Raw genomic sequence first — 23,584 nt, 5'->3', positions numbered from 1 at the left:
AACAGCCCTCTCATGTACTAGATTGGGTCCTGGCATAGAAAATAGGCATTAGTAAAAACATTTAACATTGGTGAAATCCGAATAAAGTCCATACTTTTGGTAATCGTATTTTACCAATGTTAATTACTAGTTCCAATGTACAAACATATGATGTTAACATGAGAAGAAGTGAGTTGAAGGGTATATGAAAACTTTCTGCACTATCTTTGCAACTTTCCTGTATATTTATTAAAAAAATAAAACAATTATTTTTAAAAGCCCTCTCAAAGGGAAAAGAAAACACAAGAGTAAAAAATTTGAAAGATTTTTTTTTCGGAGATCATTTAGTAATTTTTGTCCTCATTTAAACAGAAGGTGTAATTACCCAGTGTATAGTTAGAAAACATTTTTTCTTTTTCATTATTTCATTTAGATTAAGCTGCATTTCAAACACTTCAATTACCTCCTGAATTAAAGGCATATGTATTACATTCACTCTTGGGCTCTATTTTGCTTAGAAAATAGATATTTTTCAAAACGATTTACCAGTGAAAACCCTTGTCACTTGTTCACTTCCTTTCTTTCTGCCTCCCTCCAACCCCTGCCTTCATTCTTCATTCTTGCTCTGCAGCATGCCTTCACTAAACAAATGCCACTGAACGCAATGGCCCTTGACCTAGATCCCCATTTTCTTCTTTCCCTTAACCTAAATATGCCCTTTCTTTGCTGTTCTGAAGCACTGAGGAAAGATATTTGCCATCATGTTAAAAGAAAAAATCTGATCTTCTCAATGTCTGATTATTTAGACCAGGAATGATGAATGCAAATGTCCCTAAGGCCACACAACCTTGTAAAAGGTGTGAGGCTGTCTAGAGCAGTGGTTGGCAAACTCATTAGTCAACAGAGCCAAATATCAACAGTACAATGATTGAAATTTCTTTTGAGAGCCAAATTTTTTAAACTTAAACTTCTTCTAACACCAATTCTTCAAAATAGACTCGCCCAGGCTGTGGTATTTTGTGGAAGAGCCACACTCAAGGGGCCAAAGAGCCGCATGTGGCTCGCGAGCCGCGGTTTGCCGACCACTGGTCTAGAGTAATGGATAAAAATACTGGCATAGCTTACTTGGCCATAAAATGGGTCTTATTTTGATTATTCCTGGTAAGTTATGTCTTCTAGAACCTCAATGAAAGCTTGAATCTGTTTCCAAGCAAGGTGCTTCGGATATACCTTGTTATAGTTTAGTCATGTAATGTGGGGAAATGTGGCCAATTGCATGCAGTTTAAAGTAGTAAGCAGGTAGGAATAAACATTTTTGTTTTTATAGCAGGTGGAGAAAAGATTGATGAAAGTTTAATGCAGCTGCAAATCACACAATAATACTGTGAAGTCTTCAGGAGTATTTCTTGGTCACTAAGGCAGGACTGCATTTAAATTATCACAGAAAGATGACAGACATGATTTTAACCATAATGCTCTAGGAAGGAACTCAGCTGCTTATTGGGTAAAAAGATTCCTATGTCTTATGATGCATTAGCTTAAGAAAGTTCTTTCTAGAGGGTACTTTCAATTTCCACTGTTGTAAATTAAGCCCATGATAAATAGCTAAAATTAATACCAGTAGATTAATATTACTAATGTCCCAGGGAAACTCTAATGAAATGTTTAAGATGCAAAGGATTAGACCAAATTACTAACTGATTTAAGCAGCCAGTATCATGGCCACATGCACATACAAAAGACATTAAGAGCCCAACCGCCATGGCTCAGTGGTTGAGGGTTGATCTATGAACCAGGAGGTCACGATTCGATTCCCGGCCAGGGCACATGCCTGGGTTGCAGGCTCGATCCCCAGTGTGGGGTGTGCAGGAGGCAGCCAATCAATGATTCTCTGTCATCATTGATGTTTCTATCTCTCTTTTCCTCTCCCTTCCTCTCTGAAATTAATAAAAATATATTATAAAAAACATTAGGAGATGGAGCATGTGGAGATGGCCTCCACTCCTTCATGTCTGGGGATCTGACTCAGGTAAAGAATGACATCTTTCTGGACCCTCTCAGCAAAGCAAACATGTAACTTGCTGAATACATTTTCTACAGGTGCTGGGACAGCTCACCCAGGAACACTCCTCAGTACCTGGGGCCTCTTCATCTATGCCCCAGCCACCTGGGTCAGAGCTCTACCAAGCCACAGACACTAACCAAAGACTCGCCCTCCCCACACCACCAAACACACCAAGGATGATGCTGAAAAGGGTCCTGTGCAACAGTCAACTCCTGCCTGTGGAAAGAGTCGCGCCCAGCCTGCACTGCCCCCATAACCTTCTGCTAAAAGCAGATTAGGCTGCTAGGATATATCCAGCCTATCCAATTTCAGTTCTTGCTTTACACACTCTATTCTATGGGGAAAAGGCTATAGCCACAGGATGGAATGGAAGTGAACCGGCACAATAGTCCTTTAATGCCCAAAGATGGACATTTAAAGCGTCTGGAGGTGGAAAGGTTAGTGCTTATTTAAGGAACAGACGGGGCTCCCGCACATGTCACAGTTCCGGGTATCAGGGAAATGCATTTCCTCACGATTCTGCACAGCACAGCCTGGGTAGGAAAAAAGTCAAGCCCTTCTGTCACCTTGTCCTTTGCTTATACAGACAGGAACAAGGCTGAGCATGGGTGCCTGCGAGGGATTTTATCATGGATGTCAGGTCACCCTGATCCATGCAGTAGCATGACAGGTATGTTCATTCTCTACAAGCTCTCATGGTCATTTCACTAACCTCAAATAAACATATTTTTCAGGTATATTGAAAAATCCATTTGGGAGGGTCAGCAGTGGCCAAGAAGTTTTAGGTGGAGCTATAGGGGCTGAGGGCTGAATGCTCACCCCTCGCGATTTCTAAAGAGGTTGACCATTCACCTAGCCAAGGTGACTTAAGCTAACGTGACTTTCTAGCTGGGCAAAGGACTGAGGGTTTCAGCGGCCCCTCCCACCTCCTGAGGCTGCGGGAGATGGACGCACTAAAGCAAGAGCAGGGTTCACGCAGCCGCCCCTCACCTCTCCCCAGGCAGCAGGTGGGGGCTCCACGGGAGGGTAGTACTTCGGCACATCCCAGGCCACAGCGGCCATGAACCACTTGAAGTCCTTGCACTTGAGCTGTTTGCGCAACTCCTTCTGGGCCGAGATGTCCCCCGTGGAGAGGTGCCTGTACTCTGGCCGGCGCTGGTAAATGTACTCGGCAAATTCATCCATCCAGGTCTCCGCCACCCGCTTCAGGTTCTGTGCAGCAGAAAAGATTGTCATTTATTGGTCTATGCACTCAAGGGTGAGCTCAGTTGCACTAGAAGTTGAAGAGAGAAAAGGGAAAGCAATCAGACAACCTCAGGCAGCTCCGGTTGGTGGCTTATTAACGATGAGTTTTCATAACTGCATGGGGTATGATATGATTAGCCCAAGGCTTTGCATGCATTCCCACTTCTGGCATGGGGGTCAGTTGCCAATCAGATAATTAATTGGAGCCAGGAAAAATTCAGTTTACAATTGTATCAACTTTCCCATCCTTCCCGTTACTTCATAATTATAAAAATTCTTTCTTTTTTCACATAGAACTAAGGCAGGTGAAACTGGAGATAATAAAGTTCCTCTTAGGCATCACTTTGTTTAAAGCATTTCAAGGAACAGTCAGGGATCTTGCTTAGAAGGAGGACAAACAAGCTGATACCCAATTATAGAGAGAATGCAGCATTGCTCAATTCAAAACCAGGTGTTCTGATGATACTTTCTATGTGTGACACGGGCGCCAAGCAGAATCTAGTAAATTGCTGCGCAATGAAGCCGGGTGAAGGGAAGCACCAAGTACCTAGTCTTCTTCACTGGGGTGAAGGAAGGTTGCTGGCAGGGAAATAAGCACCCTGTGTAGGGGCGGGAGCATGTGTGCGTTCAGGGTAAGAAGCGCAGCCCTTTGGTCAGTTTTGAGATTGAGCGAGTTATTACATTCTAGGCCTCAGATTCCTCACTGAAAGAAAGTACATATAGTAATCTGTACCTACATCATGGGAGTGGTTGTAGGATTAAATAAAGTAACCTGTAAAGTGCTTAGAATAGTACCTGGCACGCAGTAGGTATTATGGATAGTGTAGCTATTATCACTAGAAAGAGTGCAGCATTGGAAATCAGAGAGCCTGGGTACTGGGCTTGGCCACAGCTGAACTGCATTGTTCCTGTGATCTGTGGGAAGGGTGCTAGCTGAGCTGAGATGCTCTCTGACATTCCTGTGATGCTACGTGGCAGACAAAGCAACCGCAGTGTCTTGAAGAGATGAGGTCTCATACCTCCAGCTTGCAGCACAGTTTCATAGGCTGGTGTCCCATAGGCTATGGTTCTCTTTGTTTTGTGTTCAAATTCCTTAATTTAAGTATCCAGTTGGTGTGAACATTGACCCTTTCCACGTTTTCATTTGCATTAGAAGATAAGATGAACAGAATAGCTGGGAACTTTAAGAAGATCCAGACATGTGTAAAAGTAAAGTAAAAACTAGTGATATTTTGTCCTAGCCAATTTGGCTCAGTGGATAGAGTGTTGGCTTGTGTACCAAAGAGTCCCTGGTTCAATTCCAGTCAAGGGCACTTACCACAGTTGCAGACTCCTCCCCAGCCCGGGTCCCAGGGGTGTGCATGCTGGAGGCAACCAATCTATGTGTTTCTCTCACATTGATGTTTCTCTCTGTCTTTCCCTCTCTCTTCCACTCTCTCTAAAAGGTCAATGGAAAAATATCCTTGGCTGAGGATTAACAAAAACAAACAAAACAAACAAACAAAACTAGTGATATTTAGGAAAATCACTTTATCTTAAAAATTGCTATCAAATTCTAATTAAGGCCTGGAACTGTTTCCAGGGGTCTGCTGGATTTGGAGACACAGTCTTCAAATATTTTATTCCTAATGGGATCGTACACTTTTCTTGTTCTGTCCTGCCAACTCCACATCCAGCATCTCCCTGGGCCTCCTCCCCATCTGACCTCCTCGCTGCCTCATGGATTCCTTGGTTAGTTATGGTAAGCGAGATGCAGCGAGATGCAGAAAAGAGACAATGCTACAAAGACTACTCTGATTTCTTGGTTGCCTCTGTGTCCCCTTCTTTATAATATTCCTGCATCAAAAGTATCAGACTTGTTCATTGATGCATTATTTGCCCTTGTTGTGCTGCCTACCATCCCATTGGCATTGCCTTGTCTAACACTTCCCACTTCCCTGCTTATAAACCGTCCAGGGTTTGGCCAAATAATATCATTCTGAAGTCATTATTTTGGAAATAACAATACTTCTGCACAGCAAAAGAAACCACAAACAAAATGAAAAGGAAGCCAACTGCATGGGAGAACATATTTGGCAATGATACATCTAATAAGGGGTTAATTTCCAAGATATATAAGGAATTCATATAACTTAACAAAACTAAGACAAAGAATCCAATTAAAAAAATGGGCAAAGTACCTAAATAGACACTGCAAAGGATCTAAATAGATATACAAATGGCCAAGAGACATAAAAAAATGCTCAAAGTCACTCATCATCAGAGAAATGCAAATTGAAATGTCAATGAGGTATCACCTCACACCTGTCAGAATGGCTACCATCAACAAATCAACAAATGACAAATGCTGGCAAGGATATGGAGAAAAGGGAACCCTACTACACTGCTGGTGGGAATGCAAACTGGTGCAGCCACTGTGCAAAACAGTATGGAGTTTCCTCAAAAAAAAAAATTAAATATGGAACTGTCAGTTGACCCAGTGATCCCACTTCTAGAAATATATCATAAGAAGCCAGAAACACCAATCAGAAAGAATATATGTACCCCAATGTGCATAACAGCACAATTTATAACAGCTAAGATCTGGAAACGGCCCAAGTGACCATTAGTAGATGAGTGCATAAAAAAACTGTGGTACATTTACATCATGAAATACTATGCAGTTGTGAAAAATAACAGCATGGAGGGACCTGGAGAATATTATGTTAAGTGAGACAAGCCAATCAGAGAAAGACAAGTATCACATGATCTCACTCATATGTAGAATCTAATGAACAAAATAAACTGATAAACAAAATAGATCCATCGACATAGAAGCATGAAACAGATTGACAAATCTCAGAGGGAAGGTGTGGGTGGGTGTGGATGGGTGAGGAGAGATTAAAAAAAGAATTTATATGCATATATGCATATACCCATGGACACAGACAATAATGTGGTGAAGGCCTGCAAGGAGGCAGATGTGGGGTGGAGGGGGTCAATGGGAGAAAAGGAGGGCATATGTAAAACTTCCAACAATAAAGATAAATGAAAACACACACATATATATAAAAAAAACCCAATACACTATGTTAATTTGGCACTGTTATCACGAATCAGCACTTCGTTTTTGGGAGGACATTGGAACCACAGCTGAGAAATATTACAAGCAGTTGCAAGAAGAGTTTCCTGGTTCTTTTCTTGATTAGAGAATAAAGTCATCCACTCAGGAAATAGAATAGCCATATACACATTTGAGTTCACTGGGGTCTTCAGATGGGAACACATGTACACACATTCAAGTACATGGAGGCAACCCTATTTCCGATATACATAAAATGTATAGAATGTGTGTTCCATGAAAGTGTTTAAATTCACTACTTAACTGTATATGCAGAATCTGGCATATTTTGCTGCTGTTGCCAATACATAGTGAATATTTTCTTCTGTGGAAATTATTCCAGGAAAATTTCAAGCGCTCTGCAGAGAAGTCGGCTATAACACACAGTTGATCTAAATATGCTGCCCACAATCCCACTGCTTTTCTATTGCTCCCGGGTGGGACCCTGCTGGCCCCCTATCAGTGAAACAAGCAGGCAAGCAGCCGTACAGTTTAAGATAACAGCAGTGCTAAGTGGTAGCTGGAGGCCAGGGCTCAGTATGGCTAGAAGGGACAATGTAGGGCTTGCTGTTGACATCAGTCTGAAAATAAGGTGAAGGCTTTCTGTCTGCACATCTGGGCTGGATTCCATTCAGGCCCTGAGTGTATGTGGATAAAGGAGATTGGAGGAGAGGGCCCAATCCCATTCAAGATGGATCCAGGAAGTTTTGACCTGCTAGGGTTATTCTCAGCATGGAAGTCATGCAATAGTTTGAGAAAGATAGTTGCTGGAGCTGAAGAATACATTTTTTTTTTTTGTATAGAAAGCAAATGAAGGATTTCTCTATTTTTTAAAAGCAGAAGACCTTCATACTTTTGAAATCATAAATGAAATAAAAACTGTTATTCTGAGCACCTTTTATGCATAAGACATTGATAACATCATCTATTTTTATATCACCCTTCTGTGCTTCCATGCATATCACAAATATTCCTCTATTGAACTGAAGCTGATATTAATCTCTTCTTTCTTTGTGTTGCCCAAATATTTATTAACACAATTTAACACGTTCAGCCTTATATTAGAAGTCTTTAGAATTCAGGTTCTGTTTGCTCTGCACTACCCAACACTAAATCTTTCCTTAATTCTCAGAATAATCAGGTCTTTGAATTGATATTTTTGCCAGGAACATTAAGTCACATTTCTGCTTCAGTTCCTAGGAACAGATTTCCAGCTCTGACTGATCATCTTTATTGTGCAGCAGGAAGAAAATAGATAGTTCCATTACACCTGCTGGTTCATGAAACCGCATAAATCCATCCACTAATTATTATTATTTTTTTTTGCCAGCAACATTTTAGATCCTACTGTTTGATTATTTCAAAAACACAATCCTCATTCAGTTTCTCAGCATTTTATCTGGGAGTCGATTGTTTCTCGGGCTATGAGGTTGTCCCATGCATGTGTATTACCTGGGCCATCTTGCCTTAGTAGCCTGTTTCTATTTCTCTCTGCAGGGTGCAATCATTACATGTGCACTGGCGTGACCCCAATTCCCATACTGTGCTTGTGTCAATATTAAGCTATTGTATTATGGTGGGTTTAGTAATAGATTTCTCTTTCTTCAGCTATTCCTCCCCGCCCCCTCCTTTTTTTTTTTTTTGTCTGGTGCATTCCCGCCAGATATTGCTGATAGCTAGCAAAGCCAATCTCACACAGAAAGAGTTTATTTGTCACATTCACTCCTCCAGCAAGGAATTGCATCACTCTCCCCTGACTTCCAAAATTCTGCTTTGATTTAAATGCATTTCTTCTCTCTTCTTTGAAGCCTAAGAGTACTTTACTAGCTCCAGAGTCCCACCCCAAAGCCCTCCCATCATTGATAGTATGATAATGTCATCATGGATACAGCTCAAAAGAGAATCTCTTTAGAAGAGCCTCCACCTCACTACAATTATTCAGCCTTGTGCTATTCTTCTCTGATCTAAAGACTTCTTTGAAGTCCATGGGAAGCCTTCAGCATAAAGAGAGATGGCTAATCCAGTACTAAAAAGGGAGCCTGCTCCGACAGGCCATTTCCTCTCTCTTCTTCCTTAAGGCTGTGTGAGCCGTTTGCAAGTGATTACATGCTTTTGGCTGTTTTGATGTAATTTAATTATATCTCTATTATATTTTTTGGCCAAATACTTCGGATATTTATGGTAGTATGTCTGATGGCATTTAATGCAGCCAAATGATTTAACTACATACCTTATTTAAAAGTGCATACAAGCCTAATTTTAAAAAGAGCTTTTTGAGGAATAATGATAAATAATAAACTGCTCATATTTAAAGTGTACAATTTGGTGCATTTTGACATATGTATATATTAGTGAAACCATCATCCCAATTAAGATAATGAACATATCCATCACCTCCAAATGTTTTTGTGTGCTCTTTGAAATCCCTTTCCATATCTCCTTTCTTTGGTACCTCTACCAATTACAGGCAAGTACTGATCTATTAAAAATTTTTTAAAAAAACCTTATTAATGTTGACAGTGATGTCAGCCCTCAGTTCAGCAATCTTGATTCTTAAATTTGGCAGGGAAAGAATTCAGAGCCAAGAATCTAGTGTAAGAGGAAGTTTATTTAGCATGCAAAAGGAAAGTACACTGAAAGAGAAGATTTGAGTGGGCTGCTCAGAGCTGCCTTGGCCTTTTAGAGAGAAAGTTACAGAAGAAGAAAAAGTGAGGCAGCTGGGCTGCAGGGACTCAGGAAACAGGTTACAGAGGCAAAAAGAAGGGCCCTTAGTGCTTAGGAGAAAAAGCAAAGATACATGCTTGAAGAAGGAAGGCATGGGCATGAGAGAGTGTGCTAGGTCCTTTTGTTATTGGAGGAAGACTGGGGTCAAGGCGGGTGGCCCCAGCATGGTCTGGAAATAGGATTCTTTTGTGATGTCACAGAAAAAGAATTTCAGGGACACACATAAGAGGATTTTAAGCAATAATGACAAGATTTATTAGAATGAAAAGAGGTAGTATGTCCTCAGAGAGGCAGAGAGCAGGCAGGCGATCATAGAGGTTGTGTGGACTCAGGAAAGGAAGTTAGAGGCAAAAGAGTCTTCTGCTGCTGCTGGCTGCTTCCCTGGTTGCAAGTCTCATGCAGAACCTTTGGAGTTCAGGAGAAATAAAGGCAAGAAATTCATGCCTGAGAGAAGGGCATAGGAGTGCTCCAAGTAGGGCATGCACTGGATTCTTTGTCTAGCGTCCATTTATTTCCTTGGGTTTGGGAAAGAGTAGACTTTCTTTCAAACTACCCAGTCTCTTTCCTGGCTTTTCTTGGGTTGTGCTTGTGCCCTCCCCAACCAATGGATCTTTAGGGTTTTTGTGCCCTTAGCCTATCTGATCTTTCCCCCAGATTTTCCCAGGCTAGTGCCCTCCCCCTTTTATGGTCACCATTTTGGCTTCAACTATGCATAATGCATTCAATAAAAGGAATTTCCCCTCACTGGTTTCTTCTCCCTAATCCTCCCTCCCCGCCTCTTAATCCTGAGGAATGGTGCTAGTTACTCCCTGGGGTGACTGAAAAGCATCTTTCTGGCCTACTCACATGCCTGGAGTAACTGTGAAACTGTCCTTTCCCAGTTAATCTGACTTAATCAGATATCTGGTCCCATTTGCTCCCTTCCTTTTTGTTAATATCTAACTAACTGCCTATTGTGACACTTTGTCTTAAGGGTTTTTATCTATTTTCTAAAGGCAGGAATTTCAGGGAAGGTCTCAGGGCAGGATCGAAATAGAATATCAGCTTTTCAGGTGTGTACTTTAATATGCTGATCTATCAACATGAGCATATAGGGTCAAGTCTTGGTCTCTACTGATTAGTCAGCACTAGGGTAGGGGGGTCATTGGCCATTGCATCTGGTCCTGATGTCAGCCATGGGGTCAGTTCATCTGGTTTTGCTGCTTTTCTGAGCTTGGAGGCTGAAACGTAACTGAGGCCTAGATGTTATCTCTAGTTTGGCCAAAACTCTGTCTCTGTCATCCACAGACCCAAAGCTTTGTTCCTAACATTATTTGATGCTGATCAGAAACTCATTGTCCTGAGGACTTAATGCTTAGGGGAGTAGGCATGCAAGGAAGAAGGAAGCAGGAAAGTCAGGATGCTGGATGAGGCCAGTTTGAATCAGTTATCTGTCTCAGTTTCCCCATTCCACTTGCCAAGGAATTTTTCTGGCTTCTCACTATCCTGCCTCATTAAGGCTATTTTTTTAAAGAGCAGTTTTAGGTTCAGAGCAAAATTGAAGGGCAGGCAGGTATAGAATTTTTTTTGCTTCCCCCATTAGCAACACTTCCCACCGAGGTGGTGTATTTGTTATAATTTATGAACCTACACGGACATGTCATAATCACCAAAAGTTCATAGTTTACATAAGGGTGCACTCTGGGTGTTATATATATATATATATATATATATATATATATATATATATTGACTTAATTTTTGTCACTATAACTTAGTTTGCATTTTCTAAAATGTTATATAAATGAATCATAGGGTATGTGCTCTTTATGTCTGGCTTCTGTCACTCAGCATAATTATTTTGAGGTTTATCCATGGAGTTGCATGTATTCTTTTTTTATCGTATCCTACACTATGGATATACCACAATTTGTTTATCATTTACCTGCTGATGGACATTTGGGCTGTTTCTAGTTTGGGGTATTACCCATAATGCTATTATGAACAATCTTGTACAAGTCTTTGTATATTCACTTTCATTTCTTTTGGGTATATATCTTGAAGTGGACTGGCTGGGTCATATGGTAGGTAGTCTAACTTTTAATGAAACTGCTAAACAATAAAGATAAATTTAATAAAAAACAACAACCAAAAACAAAACCAACCAACCAAACAAACAAACAAAAGTGTGTGGTGGTATCTCATTATGAGTTCAATTTACATTTCCCTAATAACTGATATATTAAGCATTTTTCCATGTAATTATTTACCATATATCTTCTTTGGTCAAGTATCTGTTTAAAAATTTTTGCCCATTTAAAAAAATGAGCTGTTGTTATTTTCTTATTAAATTTTGAGAATTCTTTATGCATTTGGAATACAAGTTGTCAGAAGTGTGATTTGTAAATATTTTCTCCCAGTTCATGTCTTGTCTTTTCTCTTAACAATGCCCTTAAATGAGTAAGAGGTTTTAGTTTCAATGGAATCCAATTTATCAATTGTTCTCTAGGGATAAGTGCTTATGGTGTCATATTTAAGAAATCTTTGCCTAACCTCACAAATTTCTTCATTCCCCATCTCCCCCTAGAAATGTTTGACCATACACAAGAATTCATTTCTGGACTCTATTTTCTTCCATTAATCCAATATAATTTTTAATGTCTTGAAATCTGGTAATGTAATTCCTACAACTTTGTCCTTTATCAAAGTTGTTTTGGCTATTCTAGGTCCTTGCATTTCTAGATGAATTTTAAAATCAGTTTGCCTAATTTTTTACTGTGGTAAAATGTATAATAACATAAATTTACCTTTTTAACCATTTTAAATGTACAGTTCAGTGGACTTAAACATACACATGCTCCCAACAACACAGTTCAGTTACTATGATATATTTACTGCGAGTAATTGTTAGTTCTTCAGGCCATAAATCATTATGTAAAATACAGATTAAAAGGAAACAAAGTTTTACCGCCCAGATGCTTCCCTTTTTAGGATATTGATTTTAAGTTCTTTAGTAAAAAACAAAACTCATGCCCTGACCAGTGTGAGTTAACTGGTTGGAGAGCCCGCCAGTACACTAAAGTCAGGGCACATACCTAGGCTGCAGGTTTGATCTGTATGGGAGGCAAACAACCCATGGTTCTCTCTCACATTGATATTTTTCTTTCTCTCTCCCTTCTTCTCTCTCTCAAATCAATAAAAAGAAATACCACCCCCCCCTCCACCACACACACAAAAACTCATAAAGAAATTTGACACTGCAACCTTTCCTGCCCAAGAGATTCATACAGAAAAACCTGCATCAGGAAGATCTTAGGATGTTCTCCTTAGCTTAATTTGAATTAGCTATGGACTTCAGGCAGGGGCTGTTAGATACTCCCTGTGCCTCATTGCTTTTGAGTTGCCTAGCAAGAATTTTTCTGCTATGTATGTCCTGCTCTTCCTTCCTCAACTACCCGTAAATCATCGGTCTCACTTTCCAAACCCAAGATCCCATTCCCCATCCTTTTCTCCTTTGTCCAAAATTGTCTTATATACCCAATGTTGCCGCACTGTCTTTGAAATGTTCATGTGCATGTATTAAAACTTGATTTTCTCCTGTTAATCTGTCCTTGTCAATTTGATTATTAGCCTAGCCTAGAAGAATTTAGAAGGTGGGAGGAAAAGTACTAACATTATTTTAGCCCCCACAAGATGCACAGTATGATCAGTGTCCAATCACACGACTTCTTTCAAAGTCTGTTGGTGATTGGTCATTGCACATCTGTCACTCAGTTTACGCACAGGCAGCAAAGCACATGTTGTGTTGCCTCCTTGATTCCCATCGATAAACCCACATGACATTAAAAAAAAAAGGATAACTGAAAAGACAGAATTGGGCAACAAAGATGAAAGAGAAGCAAAAAAATCTAAAAGGGATAATGCTGGAAGTGAAATTCAAATAGAATTTCTAGAAGAAATGACTGACCCCGAGAATGTCGACATTGCTGCCATTTGAGAGACTCAGTTTGCAGCCGGAAACCTAGTGAGGACCCATTTATTGCCGTAAAAGAAGAAAGCGCTTGTGATGAAAAGGATGAAGACGCCTTCCTAAATTGGAACTCCAGACCCTTTAAACACTAACACTGCAGATCCCCTTCCCTCTGGCCCTGGCAACCACCATTCTACTTTCTGTCTCTATGGATCTGACCACTCTAAATATCTCATATAAGTGGAATCATACAGTATTTGTCCATTTGTGACCAGCTTATTCCATTTAGCATAATGTTTTCAAGGTTCATCCATTTTGTAGTATCTATCAGAATTTTCTTCCTTTTCATTGCTGAGTAATAATCCATTGTATGGATACATCATATTTTGCTTATCCAGTGATCTGTCAATGGACAGTGGCTTGCTTCTACATTTTGACTATTATTATACATGTGAGTATACATATCTGTTTGAATTCCTGCTTTCAATTTTTTGTTTGTAAATACCCAGAAGTGAAATTGCTGGATTTTAATTTTTCTGAGGAACTTCGATACTATTTTCTACAGCATCCGCATCATTTAACATTTCCACCATGCATAAGGGTTTCCTTTCAAACATTCTTTTTTTTTTTTTAAATAATAGCCATTTTAATGGGTCTGAAATGGTATCTCATAATGAGTTTGTTTTGTATTTCTCTAATGATTATTGATGTTTAGTGTCTTTTCATGTGCTTATTAACCATTTGTATATCTTCTTTGGAGATATGTCTATTCCAAAACCTTTCTGCATTTTAAATCAGGTGTTTTTGTTGTTGTTGTTGTTATTGAATGTAGGAATACTTTAAATTTCCTGGGTCTTAACCTTTTATCAGATATATTATTTGCAAATGATATTTTCCATTTTGTGAATTGCGTTTTCACTCTGTTGATAGTGTCCTTTGATGCACAAGCTTTCCTAATTTTTAAGCTTCAAATGGGCCACTCGACATAATCATGTATGGCGGGGTTTCTCTTTTCCGTGTCCAGCACAGAAAGAGAATGATCTGGTTCTTTGAGTAGAGGGGCATCATTAAGGAAGAATGACCATGTGTCTTCCCAGGCGCTCTCTACAATCATGTCCCTTAAAGTTAGGCTAAATGTTGCTGATGAAGGACTGTTAACAGAAACAGCTATATTAGTTATCTATTGATATATGACAAATCACCCCAAAATGGAGTGGCTTAAAACAATAATAAACATTTTTATCTTTCACAGTTTGTGTGTGTCAGGAACTTGGGAGTGGTTTGGGGAGCAATCTGGCTCGGATTTCTCAGGAGTTTCAATCATCTTAAGCCTTAAATTAGGCTGAAAGACCTTCCATTGTGGTTCACTCCCATGTCTGGTGAACTGGTGCTTGCTCTTGGTTTGAGGACTCAGTTCTCTCTCCCTGGGGCCTCACCATGGACTGCTTGAGTGTCATCATGACATGGTGGCCGGGGTCCCCTTAAGCAAGCCATCTGAGAATCAAGGTGGAATCTGCAATGCCTTTCGTGGCCTAGCCTCAAGAGCAAAAAAATAGGATGATAAGACAAAATTGAAAGTATGATTTTGTTTTGTCTTGTTTTATTTCTTCCACCCTTAAGACTGTATTTGGTTGAGAGTGAGGATCAGAATGGTTGAATTCTTTTTCATAATTGGTGTCCTGATTTTCTGAGAAAGTGGAGATAACAAGAAGTTGTTGGAATTGTTAAAGAAAGCCCAATATAAACAGAGGTCTTTTGTGTTCAAGTGAGGGCGTGTGGCCCACAGGCAGGAGATCCTGTCTGAGTTTATCCAGGACTGAGAGAAGCTCTGGCACTTTGAGGACTGGTTTCTCCAGAGGCAGCACCATGAGCTAGAAGGTGATGCTCTTTTTGGGGGGTACGGTGGTGTGGCTTCCCCAGTGGTGTCTCAGGCAAGAGACCAAAGCAAGTGGGAACACAAGCAGAAGAAGCAAATCCCAGGTGGCACAGGGTGGGTAACTCCGTCTGTCACGAGTTATGTGAGTATGGGGGTAGAAGCCTTTTGGGTATGTCTAGGGACATCTGGGTGTCCATTTCTGACAACCCAACCAATGGTATCTCAGCTATCACAATCCTATCTAATAAAAGAGTAATATGCAAATTGACCATCACTCCAACACACAAGATGGCTGCTCCCATGTGGTCAAAGATGGCTGCCTCCATGTGGACACAAGATGGCCACCACAAGATGGCCTGCCAGGGAGGGCAGTTGTGGGTGATCAGGCCTGCAAGGGAGGGCAGTTGGGGGCAATCAAGCCTGCAGGGGAGGGCAGTCAGGGGTGACCAGGCCAGCAGAGGAGGGAAGATGGGGGCAACCAGGCCTGCAGGGAAGGGCAGTTGGGGGGGACCCAGGCCTGCAGGGGAGAGCAGTTGGGGGGGACCAGGCCTGCAGGGGAGGGCAGTTAGGGGCAAACAGGCTGGCAGGGGAGCAGTTAGACATCAATCAGGCTGTCAGGGGAATGGTTAGGGGGTGATCAGGCTGGCAGGCAGAAGTGGTTAGGGGCAATCAGGAAGGCAGGCAGGTGAACAGTTGGGAGCCAGCAGTCCTGGATTGTGAGAGGGATGTCTGACTGTCCATTTAGGCCCGATCCTACCGGGCATCTCTCGAGGGGTCCCAGATTGGAAAGGGTGCAGGCTGGGCTGAGGGACACACACCCCCGTGCACGAATTTCGTTCACCGGGCCTCTAGTTTGAGTATAAAAAACAGTATGATCTTAATTATAGATGATTAGTATTAACACATTGGCTATTTTTAAAAATAAATCACAACCGGCATTTTCTAACCTTCAGCCAAAGAAAATATTGTTTTTTTTTCTTCACAAGAATATCCACAGCAAGCATTCAAACTAACTGTGGTTGAACTAAGTGGTGCTACAGCATTTATTTCGTTTTATATTAGTATACCCTGTTTTATTTTTCATGCTTTCAAAAAGGGCAAAAAAAAAAAATCCTTATGTTTTTAATAATTCATGCAGGGTCCTTAGGTTGAAATTATATCTATTTAAACTTTAAGCAACTGGTGACATTTTATTTTTATAAACCTTTCATAATTAGAATACCAAAAGCATCCAGACACCACAAAGCGGCCATTTGATTTTAGATCGTATTTCGGTTTACAAAATAGCAAGTGGAACCATTTTCTCCACCTTAAATGACATCACAAAGGAGGCATACTTGGGCTGAAATTGCAGTGGAAAATGGAATTCTTGTGAGGAACCAGTAAACCATTGGAATCAAGGGCGATCAGAATGGAAATGAAATAGCGGAGGCCTCAAGCACAATGTCGCTGCCTTTACGCATCTCCTGGGAATGCTTAGAAATGAGTGCCTCCTCCAGTGCTTCTGCGCTTCATCATCCAATGGGGCCCTGATAGGCGGGTGATAAAGCCAACGGTGCTGCTCCCTTTTGCAAGAGTTGCACTTTTGGTTAGTGAGACTATGGCATGCTAAAATATTTTAATTGGCTTAAGTTCCAGCAGCTTAATGTTGTAGCAGCAGGGACCCATTTCATTCAAGTAAGCTTTCTCCTTTTCCAGTGGCATCCCGAGTGCAGGAAAATGTTCACTTCTGATGGGAATAATGATAAAAAGGCCATTATAATTCCCCCTCGCCCACAAATAGGGCTCATCATGTAGTTTGTTGCTCAAGTGCTTTGAAAAAGAAAGGTATATAAATGCTGAATACAGCATAAAGTGCCAAAGTGCTCTAGATAGGGAAAAAGTAACTAAAAGCAGACAGGAAAGAAAAAACATATCCCATTTTAATTTCATTAAGAATGGCAAAGCAAAAGTAATGATTAATCATGGCAGCTAATTATAAAGTAGGATCACCATTTAAATATTATATTAATATTTAAAATCTTCCAACAGGCTTAACAAAAAACTGTGAAATGTCGGTCCTCACTTGGTAGACAGAGAAGTGCTAAATATTGTCCCCACAGTTTGGGAATTACCTGGCTGGGTTTCAAACTTTCTTTGCACACTAGAAAGCATCACATAATTGATTCATAAGTCAGAGCTGAGCTGAAACTTGAGCACAGAGGATTATTTAAAACAATTAAATTGCGCAAAGGGCTGGGGAAAAGATAGCATCTAAGGGAGTTTATTTTAGGAAAAAAAGCTAATAAATAAAAGGAGACCAAACTAAAATTAGTTTTGAGAAGTTTTGTGGGAAATTGCTGAGTTTTATTTTTTTATTATTTTTTAAAAATATATTTTATTGATTTTTTACAGAGAGGAAGGGAGAGGGATAGAGAGTTAGAAACATCGATGAGAGAGAAACATCGATCAGCTACCTCCTGCACACCCCCTACTGGGGATGTACCCACAACCAAGGTACATGTCTTTGACAGGAATCGAACCCAGGACCCTTCAGTCCTCAGGCCGATGATCTATCCACTGAGCCAAACCGGCTAGGGCAATTGCTGAGTTTTAGAGTAATGTTGTCTTAACCTCACTTTAAAAAAAATAAATTTTTTTTTATGGTGTTTCCAAATGGCAAGAGACTGTACCTGCCAGTGACACGTTGTTCCACTTTGGTTTTCAGTGTCTAAGTTTGGGTTGAAGATCCTATGCTTTACCTGCATAATGCTCGACCATTTTAAATACATTATGTGATTCTGTTATTATTTTTTAAGCAAACATATAAAAAGATATATGGCTACATACTTTAAAAAATCCTGATACCACTGAAAAATTAAGGGAGCAAATGACTGTGAAACAGTGGGAAATGAATTTGTGTTTCATGTTTTTATATCTCTTCTCTCTGGTCCTTGGCAGAGAGAGAACAGTTTTACTTTGCTTTATTTTCCTCAAATGCAAAACAAACATAAAATGCCCAGTGTTCAAAGCATAAAATGCCCAGTGGTCAAAACAGGCACTTCATTAAAGGGTGAGTTAAGAGTGCTCTGCCAGCATTGTGAACCAAAACTCATCTCTAGTGTGGTGAAGGTCCTTGGGTAGTGAGTAACATTCCCTGATACACATCTATTAAAGAATTTCTCCAGACTGGGCCTTTCTTGAGGTTAGAGATAAACTTGATCTTTATAACATGCAATGAACTCATCATATTTTAATGATTTATTCAATTATTATTGTTACATTATAAACATTATTGATGTTTAGGAAGTCTCTCATGAAGAATGACGAAATATCATTTATGGAAGATGCTTGAATTTCTTAAATGAAAAGCCTCATCTGAAGACAAGATGTTTTATTTTAAAATGTGGCCGAGAGGGGAGAGAAATAACCACATGATTGCAGTATGTGAATTATCTTTCACTAGAGGCCCGGTGCATGAAATTTGTGCACAGGGGGTGTGTGTCCCTCAGCCCAGCCTGCACCCTCTTTAATCTGGGACATACCTCTCACAATCCAGGACTGCTGGCTCCCAACTGCTTGCCTGCCTGCCTGCCTGCCTGATTGCCCCCTAACCGCTTCTGCCTGCCAGCCTGATCACCCCCTAACCACTCCCCTGCCAGCCTGATCGACACCTAACTGCTCCCCTGCTGGCCCGATTACCCCTAACTGCCTTCCCCTGCTGGGCCCGGCCACCTCTAACTTCCCTCCCTTGCCAGACTGGTCTCCCCTAACTGCCCTCCCATGCTGGCCCGATTGCCCCTAACTGCACTCCCCTGCCAGCCTGGTCACCCCTAACTGTCCTCCCTGCAGGCCTAGTCCCCCAACTGCCCTCCCCTGCAGGCCTGGTCCCCCCCAACTGCCCTCCCCTGCGGGCCTGGGTCCCCCCCAACTGCCCTGCCCTGCTGGCCTGATAACCCACAACTGCCCTCCCCTGCCGGCCATCTTGTGGTGGCCATCTTGTGTCCACATGGGGGAGGCCATCTTTGACCACATGGGGGTGGCCATCTTGTGTGTTGGAGTGATGGGCAATTTGCATATTACCTCTTTATTATATAGGATTATATAGGATTCTTGCCATAAGTATTGGGCTGCCTTATTTCTCTTGAAGGGGTTCAGAACAGGCCTCCCCAAGATGTGCTACTTTGGCATGTGAATTATTTTGAGTTGAAGGCAATTGAGACTGTAATTCCTGAGAAACTTTTATCTCTCTCTTGAAGAATTTAAGTCAAAGGCCTTGCCCATAATAAGAATTATCACCAGAAATAACCTTCTATGACCAATCTAGAGGGCAGGGCAGACTTTAGTTTGCTGAACATCTGCTCTTTTTTTCATCCTGAATATGACCTTCCTTCCCTCTGAAGTCCCCAAAGTGCCTTATCTCATCTTCAGCTCAGAGTGTCATATATACCTCATTTTCCCGGTCTGACATTGTACCTCTCATGTATGTGAGGTTTCTTATGTACATATGTAATTAAATTTGGTTTTCTCTTGTTAGCCTGTGTCATATAGATTTAATTATTAGACTAGGCAAAAGAACCTTCAGGGATAGAGAAAAGATTTTTCATCCCCCATATCCTTTTTCTTATATTGTAAGGAAGAATTAGAAATAGTGATTGTTTTTAGAGGAATTGCTTCTGAAGGCCTAGCCATTTATGCAGGCTGAGTCTTTGGGGAAGAATTCATCATTTCCTGCTTTGAGGGAGAAAGCTTGTGATGGGCCACTGTATCCCTGAACTCAATGATAGTTTCAAATAAAGCATCTGAACCCTATGATAGTTTTGAATAAAGCATTTGAGAGCAGTCGAAAGAAGTGCTGGCTGTTGTTGATGGCTAAGGTTGTTAAACTATAGCTTTTATTTGCTGGGCAGTTTTATGAGAGGCATCTGATTTACAATCATCAAGGGAGAAAGGTCAATTTGTAGGATGGAGATTTTCTACTCATCACCACATTTTATAGTCTTGTTGGTAATTTTATTTTCTGATGTCAAACTAGTCATTTTGGTCTTGTTAATGCTTTCCCTTAACTGCTATATTTTCTGACATAAACAAGGAAGAGCTCCATATGCCAGATACTGTGTTCTTCTATTTCATCTACATGAGACAGGGATAGCTGACTCCATAGTGAGCAAGGAGGAAACACTCATTAATCAACTTGGGGTGGTCTGGCTTTGACATTGAAATACCCGTCCTCCTCCTCTTCCATCCCTTCTCCTCTCTCTATCTCCTTCCACTCCTACCAATTTCAAGAGTCTGAGACGATCCATGGAGTCAACAGGGCTAGATGCCACCAGGGATATAACATGAAGAAATGCACGTTGGGAAATATGTTGAGAAGTAATTTCACAGCTGACAGGCAAAACAACCATTCTTCCTCAGACCTCAGATTTAACCTTGGTGCCCATGAAGTATACCCAAGTCATCCTGCTAAGAAACCCTAAATAAATGTGTAAAGTCAAAACCATTTGTAACTTGTATATAGATCACAGTGTAGCCTATAGGATCATTAAATATAATCTGTTAAATAGAACACATATCATTGTACATATTAAATAATGCTATGTGTTATCTGTGAGATATACTTCCCCTTCTGTTAAAGCATAATCCCAATGATAACATCATAATCTATATAAAACAATTTATAACTAAGTAAGCTATATAAGGTACAGAGTTTGATTATTTTTGCTTAATCCTTATCTCAAGCTCACAATGTTCAGATTGTTATATATAGATTTCTGAACTCTACCTTAGTCAGAGCCATTAGTTATAAGAAGTTAAGGCTTGTGTTTATCTTGTTTATCATTTATATTTCCAGGGCCTAGCACACTGCCTAGCATAGATATTTTCTTCAGAAATAAAATTTTATTGGTAAAGGACATTTGGTAAAATCTCGCTTTTGTGGGCTCTCAAAATTCTACATGGAAAGTTTGTTCGTGTCTCCCAGATCCAGTTCTCCCTGAACCCATATAAAGCTGTCACTTGTAATCTACCTTATCTAAAACCATTCTCCGCATCTTCCCCTTCCCCCTTTCTCACATTCCTATATTTGTCCTGATACTGTTTCCTTAGACACTACAATGAAAACCTCATAGTCACATTTGACGTCTTTCTCCTAGCACAATGGGACAAGTCAATAAATATCTTTTCTTTACAAATGCTTCTTGCATTCAAAATGCCACTTTATTTAGTCTTTCTACTTTTTAGTATTTAATTGCTGGCTGATCTTTCCATTTTACCCCCCTTTTTTTTTATCCTGGCACCTCCTGTTAAAAAACCATGAGTACCTCACTACAGTCTATTAGACAAAGCTGTACACCTTGGTCTGCATACAGGGTCCTCTAGAATGGGTCTCCAATGCACGGTCCAGTTTAACTCCAGAGCCCCCAAACACAGCCCATGGTCTCTCTCCAAGCCTGCTCCTTCCTTCCTGAAACTTAGTTCATGCTGGAGCCCCTGCCAACACTGCCCCAGCTGCTCCTGCTTACTCCACGCCTCCTTCTAAATGGGACAACATGGCAGGAGGGTTAAGCCTTGGACAGCCAGGCCTCAGTTCACAATTCTAGCTCTACATACTTAACATTTAACCTCTATCCTTTATAAGTGAGCTACACTTTCTTTTTTTTTTCTTTTTTTATCTTTATTGTTGAAAGTATTACAGATGTCCCCCTTCCCCCTCATTGACTCCCTCTACTCCACTCCTGTCCCCACCCCCTTCACCACACTATTGTCTACATTTACAAGTACAATAGGCCATCCTGTACAATTGAATTCTTATGGAGTTTGACTTTGGTTTATAGTTCTTATCCTGAAACTTGAATAATGGTTTCCATAAAATGCAAGATGAAATTTTAGAAAAGAAAGTCTTATCAATACTGCATTTTGTGTCAGTGGCAAGAACCCAGGAGGACAGAGTCCCCTGATTTACATTCTCTGGGGTCCCTTACACACTTAGGGTGAGAGTTGGTCCCAGCTTTGTCTCTTATGTGGTCCTCCCTCCCCTTGGAGCCAGAGAAGACAGCTGTGTGAGCTTCCAGCACTGCCCACTCACAGTCTGTAGGGCTGCCCTCTGCTGCCATGGACCTCCTGGAGAAACTCCATGGGCCAAGTTGCTCCCATGGGGACTGCTGTTGTACTACAATTAGCTGGTATGGCTAGCCATGGGATGACTGATCTGCACCTCTGTCATGTCCCTGCTGTTAGAGCCACCTGTCTCCAGTCCAATGGCTTTAATCATCCCTATACAATAGGTTCACAGGGGAGTATGTGAGGTGTCAGTGATTGCTGCTCCTTCGGCATTATACTTGGCTCATGTCACAACCTGAAAGATAAAGGGTCTCTCTGAAGAGTCTTCCAAGCACCAGCTACCTCTGTTTTGCAAAGTGTCACTAAGCAAAAGGCTCAATGTGCTTTTTACTGAGTAGCTGCTCCCTTGTCTTCACTTGTCTGTGATGAAGGACAATAACTCCATTCCAAAGAAGAGATGATTGTCACTATAGTCCCTAGGGGTGAGTACTGCTTCCCTCAGGGAATTGCTGTTTGTTCCTAATGATAACATGACTGTGAGCAGTACTGACATGGGACCCTCAGATGACTCAGTAAAACACATAGTTTTATTCATGATGAGTGAAGACTCTGGTTCCAAGATGAAGTCACCTACCATGTCTCAGACTTTTGTGTTTTGTGGGAATTGACATAATGATGCTACTTTTTGTTTTTGCGAAATAGGACATTAATAAAAATCTACTATCTTGTATCTACACTCATAAAAGAGAAACATGCAAATCGACTGTACCTCCGCTATGCCCACAAGCCATGCCCACCAGCCAATCAGGAGCGAGTATTCAAATTAACCCAACCAAAATGGCTGCGGCCATGGAGTGAGCAGGAGGTTTGGGTTTCCCCGGCAAAGGAGGAAGCCAAGTTTCCCGCCCACTCTGGCCAGCCCTGGCCTCTGCTCAAGGATACAAAGTTTCAATTATAGAAGATCAATAAATCCCAACAAAAATGGCGGCAGCCATGGAGCTGGAGAGAGCAGGAGGCTTGAGTTGCCCCCGGTGATGGATGAAGCCAAGCTTCCCATAGCCCTGGCCTGCCCTGGCCTCCGCTCAAGGCTACAAAGTTTCAATTATAGAAGATAAATAAATCCCAGATACCAGGGCCTCCACTTGGGTCGCTAGGGGGCATGGCCAGCCTGCTAACCACCACAGGCCCCTCACCCAGGCCACCCCACGCCCCAAGAGAACCCCCACCCTGATCTGGGACACCCTTCAGGGCAAACAAGCCGGCCCCCACCCGTGCACCAGGCCTCTATCCTATCTAATAAAAGAGTAATATGCAAATTGACTGTCACTCCAACACACAAGATGGCTGCCCCCATGTGGTCAAAGATGGCTGCCCCCATGTGGACACAAGATGGCGCCACAAGATGGCCAGCAGGGGAGGGCAGTTGGGAGAGACCAGGCCTGCAAGGGAGGGCAATTGGGGATGATCAAGCCTGCAGGGGAAGGCAGTTAGGGGTGACCAAGCCGGCAGAAGAGGAAAGTTGGGGGTGACTGGGCCTGCAGAGAAGGACAGTTGGGGGGGACCCAGGCCTGCAGGGGAGGGCAGTTAGGGGCAAACAGGCTGGCA

General features: G+C 41.4%; 1 protein-coding gene across 1 annotated transcript in view; it reads right to left on the bottom strand.

Moving 5' to 3' along the window:
• The window catches only part of GALNTL6 (polypeptide N-acetylgalactosaminyltransferase like 6), a 1,018,136-nt gene that overhangs the window by 63,509 nt on the left and 931,043 nt on the right, over positions 1 to 23,584 (bottom strand). Inside the window, exon 10 of the mRNA XM_080673354.1 lies at positions 3,035 to 3,256. Coding sequence (XP_080529480.1) covers positions 3,035 to 3,256 — 222 coding nt within the window. The remainder of the gene's footprint in view (positions 1 to 3,034; positions 3,257 to 23,584) is intronic.

This window comes from Plecotus auritus (assembly GCF_963455305.1).
Source record: "Plecotus auritus genome assembly, chromosome: 6".
Taxonomy (NCBI): domain Eukaryota; kingdom Metazoa; phylum Chordata; class Mammalia; order Chiroptera; family Vespertilionidae; genus Plecotus; species Plecotus auritus.
Note: the sequence above shows the minus strand (reverse complement) of the source record. Positions and strands in the feature narration are given on the sequence as shown.